The sequence below is a fragment of the Tasmannia lanceolata genome, unplaced genomic scaffold (assembly GCF_043159265.1).
Source record: "Tasmannia lanceolata isolate RefF3 unplaced genomic scaffold, GAP_Taslan_0.1 ptg000015l, whole genome shotgun sequence".
Taxonomy (NCBI): Eukaryota; Viridiplantae; Streptophyta; class Magnoliopsida; order Canellales; family Winteraceae; genus Tasmannia; species Tasmannia lanceolata.
This window is the reverse complement of record NW_027518692.1, coordinates 48,491,440-48,504,622: the sequence shown is the minus strand read 5'-3', so window position 1 is coordinate 48,504,622 and position 13,183 is coordinate 48,491,440. Positions and strand designations below refer to the sequence as shown.

The window sequence follows — 13,183 nt, the reverse complement described above, 5'->3', positions numbered from 1 at the left end:
AGACCCATCGACAACCAACAGGGTGTGCACTAGGAGGAGGGGCAACAATATCCCAAGTGCGATTGGCTTGAAGAGCAACCATCTCGTTGTTCCATAGCAGCATGTCACTCAGGGTGATCAAGAGCTTCCTGCACAGACTTAGGCAAAGAAACAGAGGACAACGAAGAGACAAAAGTACGAAAGGCAGGAGTAAGACGATCATAAGAAACATAAGATGAAATATGGTGAGCAGTAGTGCGTGAACGAGTGCGTGAAGCAATAGGAGCATCTACCGCTAAATCAGGAGGAGAAGGAGAAGATACCTGAGAGATAGGCCGGGCTCTCCGGCTGAAGTGACGACGTCTCGGGAGGAGTTGGAGGAGGCTCTGCTCGCGGACGTCGTTGATAGACTTGTTTAGTACCCGGCAGAGGAGGAATTGTCGAAGCTGGTGGAGGAGGCGAGTTCGAGACACGAGACGGAACAGACACATCGACGGAAGAGACCGGGGCAGGAAGACCCGGAGAATGAAGAGGGAGACATAAGGGAGAGGAAGAAGGGCTGTGCACAGGAGTAGGAGAAAAAGAGGCGGCGAAGTCGGGGGCTGTAACACTTGTACCCTTTCCGGGTATGAGAGTATCCCAGAAAGACACAACGTTCAGTCCGAGGATCTAACTTATCCAAGCCTGGGGTAAGATTGTGAACAAATGAGACACAACAAAGACCCGTGGGAGAAGAGGAAAGGGTTCGCCCTGAGGATGGAGAACAGAAAAGGGGGAATGATCATCTAAAATGGAAGAAGACAGATGGCTAAAAAGGAAGTCGTAAGGATGGCGTCGCTCTAATACAATTTAGGAACATGCATTTGGAAGAGCATGGTGCGAGCCATATCAAGGAGGTACCGTAACTTCCTCTCAGGTACACCATTCTGCTGGGAGGTGTAGGCGCAGGAAGTCTGATGGAGAATACCATGAGATGCAAAGAAATCCTGAAAGGCATGAGAGAGGTATTCCCGAGCATTATCTCGTAAACATTTAAGAGGACAATAATATTGAGTAACAATCTCAGCATAAAAAGTGTGAAAAGCAGTAAAGACTTCAGATCTATCTTTTAACAAATACAACCATGTTATTCTAGAATAATCATCAACAAAAACAACAAAGTATCTATAACCAGTAAGAGAGGTGGTCCTCGAGGGACCCCATACATCAGAATGAACTAACTCAAAAGGACTAGACTAATAGCCAAAGGTGGAAACGACACGCGATGATGTTTCCCTGAGTTCACATGACTCGCACTGAAAGGGCTGAAGTGGGGAAGAGATAATGGAGGTCTGCTGAAGCCGCTGAGGAGAACGATGACCAAGACGGCAATGCCACTGATAGGCGTCCACAGAACTGTGCAAAATGGTGGGTGGTGGCGTACACTAATGGTGATAGAGGCCATCCACCTCACATCCTGAGCCAATCGTCCTCCCAGATTCTGAAACAAACAGTGAGAAGGGAAAAATGAGACAGAGCAATTAAGAGCTTCTGTAATCTGACTAACAGACAAGAGATTAAAGGGAGACTTGGGAACACAGAGACCAAACGATAAGATAAAGCCCTGATTGGGGGGGGGGGGGGGGAGGGGGTAAGAGTCCTAATACCAGAAATGGGAGCCGTAGTCCCATCAGCAAGAGTAAATGTTTTAGAAAAAGAGTCAAAGGGACGAAAAGAACTAAGAGATGATGAATTACCAATGAGGTGATTGGAGGCCCCAGAGTCAATAATCTAGGGACTCGACCGAGAAAGAAGAGTAGTAGGTGAGCTACCTGGATGTGCATAACCAGCTGTGGGTGGACGGCTGCTAAGGCGTAGATGCTGGAGCTCCTCATAGTTTGCCCTGTAGATGGTCAGAGTATCAGGCTGGGCAGGGGCTGGGACACTGCCAAGATTGGAGGGAGAAGCCGACGCATCAATAGAATCAGAGGTAGTCAGATGGGCCTGTCGGGGAGGGCGAAGCTTTGGAAGAAGGGTGTAGCAGATGTCAACCTGGTGACCCTCTTGTCGACAATGAGTCAATAAGAGCATCCACGACCGCTAGAACCTTTACCAGTAGCAGAATCACAGCCGCCACGGCCTCGACCACGGCCAACCTGGCCATCACCATGGCTAGAGCGAAAACCACTGTCATAAGCAGCTAGGGCGGAGCCCTAGGTAGGAAGAGCAGTAGAGGAGCCACCGAGGGCACACTGCTGGGCTCGTGAATAGATATCAGTAAGAGAGGGAAGCGATCCCGAACCAAGTAACTGCTGGCGGAACGGTAAGAAGTCCGGCCCCTAGGAGTGAAGATAATGAATAGCCCTGAGTTGGTCCCGTTGACGCTTGAGGACCGTAATATCCGAGGTAAGGGGCATTAAGGCATCCGACTGCTGACAAAGAGAGGCGAAGTGGCTATAGTGGGTGGAGAGAGAGAGAGTCATCCCCACGCTCAAGAGCAAATCCACTCAGAATAAGTAGAAAAAATCCTAGTGAGGTTATCCACCCCGAAGTAAATGAGAGCAGTGTGATCCCAAATAGCCTTGGCCGAGGGCAAGCTCATCAACTGCTGGGAAACAACAGGGACCTTACTCTGCCATAGGAGAGAGCAAACCATAGCATCATCCTGACGCCAACGGTCATAAGTCGGATCTGAAGAGAGAGGAGGATCACGCTCAATAAGGGACAGGCGACCCTTGGCCAGAAGAAAGGTCTCAACAGAGTGACGCCAATTGAGATAATTAGAGCCATCTAATGTCTCAGGGGTCATATGAGGCATAGATTCTCCAATGAGGGAGAATAATAAGGAGGGGTGTAGGCGTGTAGCTAGAAGACGGTGCCGAGGGTCTAGGAGAAGTACTCCCAATAGGAGATGGGTTGACAGGAGGATCTGGTGGTGCTGGGGACGAGGGTCGTGGGGAGTAGGGCGGCAGAGGGAGAGTCGCGGGGGGAGTGGGTGGGGTGATGGGGTTGGATGAGAGTCGGGAGGGGGGGAGGGCAGAGACCAGAGGGAGGGGCGGTGGTGCTGGGGAGAGAAGGGGAAGAAGTGGTGGGGTTAGTCCATTGGAATGGAGAAAGAGAAGATAAGATTAAGAAAAAAGGGGGAAAGAAGGTGGGAGAGTTAAAGTATAAAAGATGGGGGGGGGGGGGGATGGGGCTGGAAAAAGGATCACAGGAGGTTGGAGGCCGCAGGGCTGGAAGGGGTTGTGGGGGGCAGAGGGAGAGTCGCGGGGGGTGGCGTGCGGCGTTTTGGTGGGTGGGGGGGGGGGGGGTGGACGGGGGTCGTGGGGAGTAGGGTGGCAGAGGGAGAGTTGCGGGGGGAGGGGGTGGGGTGGGGGAGTTGGACGAGAGTCGGGAGGGGGGGAGGGCAGAGAGCAGAGGGAGGGGCGGTGGTGCTGGGGGAGAGAAGGGGAAGAAGTGGTTGGGGGGGAGAAGGTGGAGAGAAGGAAAGAAAGGGAAGGGTAGGGTTAGGGTTTTGGTTGGTGGTGATGGTGGGGGAAGAGGAAAAGGGGGGAAACAATGGTGGTCCCTAGGGAGACAAACCCTGGGGCTCTGATACCATGTTAACTTACCAACTTCTGCAAAAGCTTAAGCTGTTGGAGAAAGGCGTTATTTATCTTTTATACTTTAACAGCTCCAAAAGCTTAAGCTGTTCGAGAAGGCTTTATTTGATCTTTTATACTTTAACACTCCCCCTCAAGTGTGGCCCCTCTCTTTAGGGCTGGCCTACACTTGGCTCATGTGGCCTTTCTTTTGGGTTGGCTATTAGATGTGGATTTTTAATATCAAGTAGGTTTGAACTTAGGATTTTTTCTCTGATACCATGTGAAACAACCAGTTACTCCAAAAGCTTAAGCTGTTGGAGAAGGCGTTATTTAATCTTTTATACTTCAACATCTATTATACCTTTATATGCTATGCACATTTTATTTATCAAGTCATGACATTCAAGAATCAGAATCTGCATCTATTGTGCTTTTGTTGTCCGCAAATTGCAGTCTTTCAAAGAGAAGCTCATAGGTTGCATGATTAATATTTGAGTATTGGGAACTCTTTTGGTTGCTTCTTTCCAAGCTCATAGGTTCTCTTATACTTCATAGCCTATCAAATAAAAGGGAGACCCACTTTTATCTATTGGAAAAATAAGTTTTCCTCACTTTTGAACATAATATAATGCTAGTTTTGATATTGCATATAGATTGTATAGATTCTTAATTGATATCTTAAATGGTCTAATCGAAAGAGATTAACACAAAATTTCTCGTGTGCAATTGGCTTGCCATCAGGGGGCATTGGGTATAATTGTATGACAAATTTTCTCACCCGCAATTGGCTTGACATCAAGGGGGTATTTTGGTCACTTTAAAATCACTGGAAGCAATAAAAGACTAGATGACTGGGCATGGATGTTTTCGTCACTTCAATAAGCATGCAGGGAGGCAGGGCATTTAGGTTTTTTTTCTTAAAAATGAGGAATATTTCATTCAACGCCATTCTTTTTAAGGGTGTTACCTTAAAACCTAGAGAGAGAGAGTAGGAGTTAGCGGATTTTAGGGAGATATTTCCTCTTTTAGGGAGTTTAAGATGGGATTCTAAGAGAGAGAGAGAGAGAGAGAGAGAGAGAGAGAGAGAGAGAGAGAGAGAGAGAGAGAGAGGAGGCGTTTTAGGGGAGGCTTTTAAATGTCTCGACTTAAAAAAACAAAGAAAGCTACTTCGATTCGATTTTTTAGGGGGGTCAATTGCCCCCCTCGTGCCCTCTTGGCTCTGTCCCTGCTCATAGGGGCACTTGAACACTGATAGTTGATAGATCAGAATATTCGCTAGACGCTAGTACTGCTTTTACTTGGGTTATTCTGCCCCCTGGAGATACTAAATTTTGCTTCCATATATCTAATCTTTTCTCAAATCTATCCACTATTGGGTCCTACTCTTTCTTTGGCCTGCCTGCTCCCAAGGAGAGACCTAGGTAAGAGGTCGACAAGATATGCATTCTGCATCAAAGAAGAGCTGCTAACCCATCTCTTTACTTTGCAGAGGTGTGAATGTCAACTATCATGGATTTGCGAAAATTTGACCTCTAACCTGTTACCATTTCATAGCAACGAAGAATTTCCTTAAGATATTGTGCGAAAATTTGACCTCTAACCTGTTACCATTTCATAGCAACGAAGAATTCCCTTAAGATATTGCATTTTCTCCACCTCTGGGGCACTGAATCCCAATATGTCATCAGCAAATTGGAGATGGGATACCGCCACTTCTGGATTACCGATTTTGAAGCCTTTAATGAGCCCTAGGGATCTTCCCTTGTCTATCATTCTTCTGAGAGTCTCTGTAATTATTACAAATTGGAAGGGAGAAAGGGAGTCACCTACTCACCTTGCCTCAGGCCTCTAGAAGACTTAAAGAAGCCTTTAGGCTATCCGTTTATGAGCACCGAAAACCAAGTAGAGGATACGCATCCTATGATACAAGTTCGCCATATATTGCCGAACCCCATTCTTCCTAGAAGATAATCCATGCATCTCCTTTCAACCCAATCGTAACCTTTTTCCATATCCAATTTATAGACTATACCTCCTAGATCTTTCTTCATGTAGAAATCCACCACCTCATTAACAACCAATGCGCAGCCCAAAATTTGTCTCTCTTGGATGAAGGCAGACTGGTTAGATGATATTTTCTTAGGAAGAACCTTCCTCAATGGCTCCACCATAACCTTGGCTAGAACTTTGTGTAGGCATGTTTAAAGAAAGGTTAGTTTTGAAATGTCATGTTTTTCTTTTACAATGTAATGCGGGGAAGATATTGTTATTTTTATTCTAGAGCTTTAAAAAAGGTTTTTGCTTGTTCTGAAAGTATAATTAGGATAAGTTAAACGTCTTTACCTAGAAATAAGAGTAGCACTGTTTGATGGACTATATAAGATGTTTCCATATGAAGTTTCTGCAGCTTAGTGGTGAATTTATTTTGAAATGTGTATTTTATCCTAGTCTGATAGATTTGAATGTTTTGTTTCCTGCTTCTATCATATTTCTCAGATATTATGTGATTTCACTTTGTGCTCTAGGTCACAGTATTTTCTTTTAAACAGATGATATAGAATTATTATTTATGGAAATTAGGAGTAACCGATAACGGAGTGAATTCATGAATAAACATTTGACTCACTATGAGTAGAATCATCACCTGTTTGTCAATTGTGTTTATGAAATATGTGGTGTACTTAGGAATTTGACTACTAGCAATATTAAGTTACCTTCATAACATATCTGTATCAAATTTCATTCTCTAATGGTATGCATCTTTGGAAATAGATAATGCCTTTAATTGGACCAACAAAGATGATCACAGGAATGTCAAGTGTTAACTATGAATGGCATGAATTTTTTCCTAATGGTAAGATTTTGTTTATCATGTAAACGTTTGATCGCTTTTTTTTGTTGTGCCTCACCCTTTATTAATTGACAAACTGAATGATGCAGTAAAGCATAACATTGGTGTTATTGTTTCTATATGGGCCCCGATTGTCCTGGTAAGATAACTATGGAAGAATCTTTTGTCAGTGGATTTAAATCTTTTACGCCGTTCCAAGGTCCTAATGTAACTTTTGCCACACAGGTGTATTTCATGGATACACAGATATGGTATGCTATTTTCTCCACTGTAGTTGGAGGTATTCATGGAGCCTTCAACCACCTGGGTGAGGTTAGTGATCTGTTTATTCTAATCCCTTAGGCCCTGTTTGGATTTCAAGAAAAACATTTCTTACGGAAAAAATTTTCTTGGGAAATTTTTTTATTTTCATGATTTAGAGGGAAATCTTATGATTATGTTTTATTTAGAGGAATATTATCATAAGTTGAAGGTACCTCTAAGTAAAATTTGAATAGGATTGGTTCAATTTATCATTTGTTGTGTGTAAAACGGTAGAAAATTTTACTAATATTTTTCCTTTCCAAGCTTATTTTGAAAATTCTTGCAATCCAAACAGGACCTAAATGAATAACTTGTGGAAAGGTGTCATATCCATTAATGAGCCTAATAATGACCATCAATGTCATGTTTTTCATTATGTGCTTGACACTGCTACTTAAATTACAGTTGTTTTCCGCAGTTAGGAAAGAAAAAGGGTTCAACTTTATTTCCATGGTGACATTCACTCAAGCCTTTCCATCTTTTTCAGATACAAACGCTTGGGATGTTAAGGTCTAGATTTGAAGCTGTACCATTAGCTTTCAGTGAGCATCTTGTACCTTCCACTAAAGAAGAACGTAAAAGGAAGCATACGGAGGTAATGATTTTATTGATGGTTATTACAAACTTGGAATTGCTGAGCTTACATCTAAAGATTAAAAAAGAAGGAAATTGCTGAACTTGATTTTGAAAGATGTCTTGATGTAACTTGACCATGGTTTTAAATTTCGTCCGAAATCTGAAATTTCGGGTTTCGTTGGAGACCGAAAGCGAAATCCACCATACACAGATGATGGACGAGATTGGTACGATACGCTCGACGACGTAGCTCTTGCTAATCTGGACAACCGTATGGAAGGATGATGTATGTCACCTTTATCTTGAATGACGTCTTGGCAATTGTCATCAAATATTCGATCTTATCTCTTTGCCCGACCAACCACACAATTATCCAGCACACCCAGCAAAAGAGATTCCCACTATGCCAAAAAGTAGTGTCATGTTGTGCAGTTGTCCCTGCTTTTATTTTAAGGCCATGTGTGTTTGTCATATTAGCGTGTCAACAATTGATGCTATCCGTCCATATGCTATAGGATCCATTATTAGTCAAAAGTAGAATCTTTCTCTTTTGACGTGTCTTTCCTTTCCTCCCTATATATGGAGAAGGAAGTTTGTGTTTTAATTATTCTGAAAAACCTCCAAAATTTTCAAAGTCTAAGAGTCAAGCGATTGCAAACCCAAGAAATCCTCTTGTGGAGCTTCTTCGCCTTCATAATTATTGCAAGTATTTTACTTAAAGCATGAATGAGTAGTTTCTTTAGGGAACTTCTTTGAAGTCCCTAACTATATAATATCTCAGATTGTGTCCAACCCATATTTACCGGATTCGCAATCCGCCCTCCGACCCACGATCCGGGATCGCACGATCCTAAACGTGGTTCGCTAGTGACCTGGATCGCCAAAAATGACGACCCGCGGGAGAGAAAGAGAGAGATGCATATAGACTTAGGGAGAGATGGAGAGAGAGCTACAACTTTTATATATTTTGGGTTGGATTGGAACTAGAGTTTTCTTTTTGATAAAAAAAAAATATAGGGCATACATGAGGTTTTTTTATATTTTGTTTATTAAATGAATGTAGTATGGACTATGGAAGGATATTCATATATTCCAACGATAACTTTCTTTTTGAAAAAAAATATGTATGACATAAATGAGGATTTTATATTTTATGTATTAAATGTATGTAGTGTGTACTATGGAATGATATTCTTGTAAAAATATATGAAATTATATATATATATATATATATATATATATAAATATATATATATATATATATATGTGTGTGTGTGTGTGTGTGTGTGTGTGTGTGTGTGTGTAGAGAGAGAGAGTGTGAGTCCGAATTAGCGCTCCAAACTGACCGTGACCCCGAATAGCGAACCAAAATAGCATACCCTCATCGTACTGCGTACCAGGCTACCATTGTACCCGGTACCCGTTCCCGTACCACGTACCAGAACGAACCGCGTTCCGGGTAACATTGGTCCAACCATAATAAAGCTTTGATTAAATATTTTTCTTGTTAACTGAAATACTATCTTACAATCCGCCGTCGTTTTTATCTTTCTAAAGACATTTGAGAAAATAGTTTTGAAAAAGAAAAGACTCCAATGATCCCGAATAAATTTCCAGATCCAAGGCTATAGTGAAAGACTGTTCACTTAGAGCTCCTGTTGGTGATCCGTGATCGAACGGTCCTCCAGGCTCTTCTATGTTTTCATAGGTTTCATTGATGGCATCTTCTTCATCATTGACTTCAGTATCTGTACCATATCCATAATGTATTCTTTCTAGAATACGTGCTGCTGTCATGCTAACTTCGACTTTTTCCGTTAAGATATGAGGTATACTGTTTGGAGGACAGTGTATCTGGTCCATCGACGATTTCAATAGTGACTCGCTCTGAGTTAATGAGCATGCGCTTTGACCAGTAGTTCAATTCACGAACTTTATTCATAAGCTGCTGTGTGTGAGCCATCATTCTAGCTCTGAGTTCGGCTGGTTCGAGCGGTGTTTCTTCATAACTTGGTCTTCTAGTCTTGTAAGGAGGAGTTAACATAATTCTGATGTAGTGACTAGCCAAAATGATCTCGGAAGTTTCTGCAATCCATTCAGGAGGAGTGCTACAGATTTTGAGCCTCAGATATCCTGATACAATTGGTAGGATATTTTTATCGTATTGCATAGGATTGGTGGGAAACGATGCAGATCATCGTGTCTGCTGATCATAAGATTATTGATGACGCCATTCTCAAAGAGCCATAGCTTTTGTGTTTGGTCGTGGTTTGCTGAGACGTTTACCAAGAACTGTCTTGGTAAATAACCTTTTACAGGTTGAAAAGTAGAAGGCCAGAATGAATCTTTGTTGGCCAGATTTGAATGGAACTCTTTCCATTCTTCTTCATTCATTGCTGCCAAGGGTATTTTTGCAGATTCTGGATTAAGTAACATTTCTATTTGAGTAGAACATCTTTTGTTACTCTTTTGCTGATCTGGTTCACTTAGTTTGATAGCTAAAGCTTTGCATGTGGAAGAAAGGCTGCCTCATTCTTTTCGTTGAACCAATAATAAAGATTGCTTAAAATTTGAGAATTTTCGAAATTTTATTTTTTGTTGGTTAGGAAAATAGGAGTTTTGAAAGTCTTGAGGTTAAAATTCTCAAGGAGGTTTTGCCTTTTTGTTTCAGCTAAAATTTGAGCATTTTCGAAACTTAATTTTTTGTTGGTTAGGAAAACATGAATTTTGAAAGTCTTGAGGTTAAAATCCTCAAGGAGGTTTTGCCTTTTTGTTTCAGCTATTAAAGCTGATTCAGCATTAAAGCTGTCAAAAACTTTTGTTTTGCCTTAGTCTTTTTGAGTTTCATTCTCTAGACCGGGCTCAACAGCTCCATCATCCCATTGTTTTGAGGGATTTTCATATGAGACGTTAGCAGTCCCATTTTCCTGAGGATTCTCCAAGTAATCCTATCTTTTTATCACCTTTGAGAAATCATTGGTGAAAAGTTTTAGATGTAACCTTTTTTTCTTTTTCTGTTTATGATTTTGAATCATATGTTCAGAATTGTTTAGATCCAAGGATCGAAGATCTTGGTCTATTTCATAATCGTTTGCTTCTCGCATCATTTTTAATGATATTCCTGCGAGTTCTCTTGTAAGAGTGTCAGGGAGATGATTGGCATTTCCTGCAATATGTTCAACATCATAGTCATAGTTAGAAAACCAATTTTGCCATCTAAGTAACCTTCCTCTTGCTAAGGATGTACAAAAATTATATTTTTTGAAGCTAGAAAAATACTTTCAGTCTGTCTTGATTAGGAACCTGGATGTTAAGTAAATCTCTGCTCGTTGGATTGAATTGAGGATGGCTAGGATTTCTTTTTCAATAGTGGAATAGTTGCATTCTGCACTACTGGATTTTCCTGACATGTATTTAACCAGTTTTTCATTAAGCATATTGGGATTTGAACATTTGATTATTCCTGCCCAATAATGGTCTGATGCATCGGTTTCAAGAATGACCTATCGTTAGTTTCGGTAAGTGTTAGCTTGGGAAGTGACTTACAATTTTCTTTGATTTTAATCAATCTTTCTTCGTCGTCTTTTAGAAAAACAAACTTTTCCTTTTTTTTAGTTTAGAATGAAGGGGGTAAGCTCAGATAGCTTAGGGACATAGTCTCTGATGTAATTCAAACATCCAAGAAACCTTTGAAGTTGTTTTTGGTCTTCAATCTTATTTGGGAATTCAATGATTTTGGTGAGAATATGCGGTTGCATTAATACTTCACCATTTTCTATTTCCAATCCTAGGAAATCTATCTTGCTTTTCTCTAAGAAGATTTTCTTTTCTCCTAAGATAATCCCATGATGGGCTATTCTATTGGCAACTTCTTCAAGATGAAATAGATGTTCTTCCTTGGTCTCAGAATAGATTAGGATGCCATCTATGTATACAGAGCATTATTCGGAGATGTCTCCAAATATTTCATCCATCCTTCTTTGAAAGATGTTGGGGGAATTCTTAAGTCCGAAAGGCATGACAAGCTATTCATACTGACCTTGAGGGGTACTGAATGCAGTGAGTGGTATGGATGATTCTGTGAGCTTGATTTGCCAAAATCCTGACTTGGCATCGAACTTGCTGAACCATTTTGCTCCTTTGGTTTTGGTGATGAGTGTTTGGACATTAGGAATGAAATATCCATCAGTCTTTGTGTATTGATTTAGCTTCTTGTAGTTGATCACAATTCTCGCTTTGCCTCAAAGTTGTACTGCATGATTTACTACTACGAAGGCTGGGCTAGAATGTGCTGAGGTGGATGATCTAATGAGACCCATCTTTAGCTGTTCAGCTATCTGTTCTTTGAAGATGATTCTTGCTTCTTATGTATCAACCATTGGTTTTACTCTGATAATTGCATCTGGGTCTATGAATTCAAGGTGACATCGTGCTTTGTCTTTTTCCCATTACTCTACTGGGTTAATACTAATGTTTTGGTAAAAGATCTTCTCAATTTCCTCTATGTTTTTGGGCTTTCTTTTGGACTGAATTACAGAGTTGACTGACTCTATAAATTCTTGTTTAAGTTTTGAAAATTCCTTTGGGTAGAACTCGTACTGAGATAGATCTTCAAATTTTTTTTTTAAGATTTTCATCGTTGATTTTTCTGAGAACTAGAAGTTTTTGGTCAATGGGTTCGACCATTTCTCTTTTTTTGTAAAGACAATTGATCGTCTGATGCTAGCGAGTTCTTTTTCTTGTTCTTTCAGCTCTTGATAGATTAGCTGGGCTGTGCCTCCTAGTTGACCTAAGTCTCAAACCACTTCTTCTCCGGCTATGATGAAGTTTGCTTGGCTGACAAGTTGTTTGGAATTATCGCTACTAGACACACTAGGAGTCTTATAACCACGTTCCGCATTTGGATCTATTTACTAATTCGTTAATCCTAACAATGGTAGTGATTTCTGATTGTTTTTCCATCAAGCTGCTTGGTTAATCCTTTCGATGAGAGGCTTGATTTCATTAAAAAGGACAATGATTCTATTCACGCTGTCTTCTATCCTATTGGCTAAGACTTCAGTGCGAACTTCTGCTGGCTTAGGTTTATCTAGGCCGAAAGCTAGGCTTTTGACGATAACACCTATCTTCTCAGCTTTCTCTTCTGTACGGGATAACAATTGCGATTTGTTGGAATCTTCCAACTCCTGAATTTTTTATAAAGCTTCGGAGATAAGATCTCCTTTGAAATTCTTGATCTGCAAATTCGTCTGTTGACAGAATCTTTTGTTTTCTTCAGCTTTTCTTTCTAGATCTGGTAAAACCTCTAGGAGGCCTTTTACGTAGTCTAGATTTGAGGATATTCTGATTATCGTAGGACTCTCAGTTTGCTTATATGCAGTGACTTGAGTTTTAGATAAATCAGAAATATTCTTTTCTATATCGTTTAGCTTTTTCAAAGGCTCTTTTCTATGTTTGTTTGCTTGTTCAACAATGATTTTTCCAATTTGAACTGTAACACAATTTCCATAATTTATTTGACCTGCAAGGATGTCAGATGTGATTCTGATACCGGGAATGATGTGTTGAATGTGAAAAGTGGCTCCTAACTCTTCATAAAAGGGCAAGACTTTTTACCAAGGTTTTAAATCTCGGTTTCGGTTTCGGTACGAAATTTCGGATGAAATCTTGTAAAAATTTCACCGAAATTTCACCGAAACGAAATGCTTCGGCTGAAATTTCCGAAACGTTACGGCGAAGTTTGGTACTTTTCCTACTCAATGTGAATTTCGTTTCGTTTTCCACCGAAGCCGAAATTTAAAACCATGCTTTTTACAATACTCTTTTTTATTTTCATCCATTGTTATACTGGGTGAAACAAACTCTACTAAGGACCTAAATGTAAAATGGTATCAAAGCCATACCCGAAACA

General features: G+C 40.8%; 1 protein-coding gene across 2 annotated transcripts in view; it reads left to right on the top strand.

Annotated features, from left to right (window-relative positions):
- Window positions 1-13,183, top strand: part of LOC143891797 (callose synthase 7-like) — a 73,864-nt gene that overhangs the window by 22,400 nt on the left and 38,281 nt on the right. For both annotated transcript variants that reach the window (XM_077396313.1, XM_077396314.1), the window contains exons 18-21: window positions 6,315-6,396; window positions 6,483-6,532; window positions 6,619-6,705; window positions 7,184-7,291. In XM_077396313.1, the coding sequence (XP_077252428.1) occupies window positions 6,315-6,396; window positions 6,483-6,532; window positions 6,619-6,705; window positions 7,184-7,291 (327 nt within the window). The remainder of the gene's footprint in view (window positions 1-6,314; window positions 6,397-6,482; window positions 6,533-6,618; window positions 6,706-7,183; window positions 7,292-13,183) is intronic.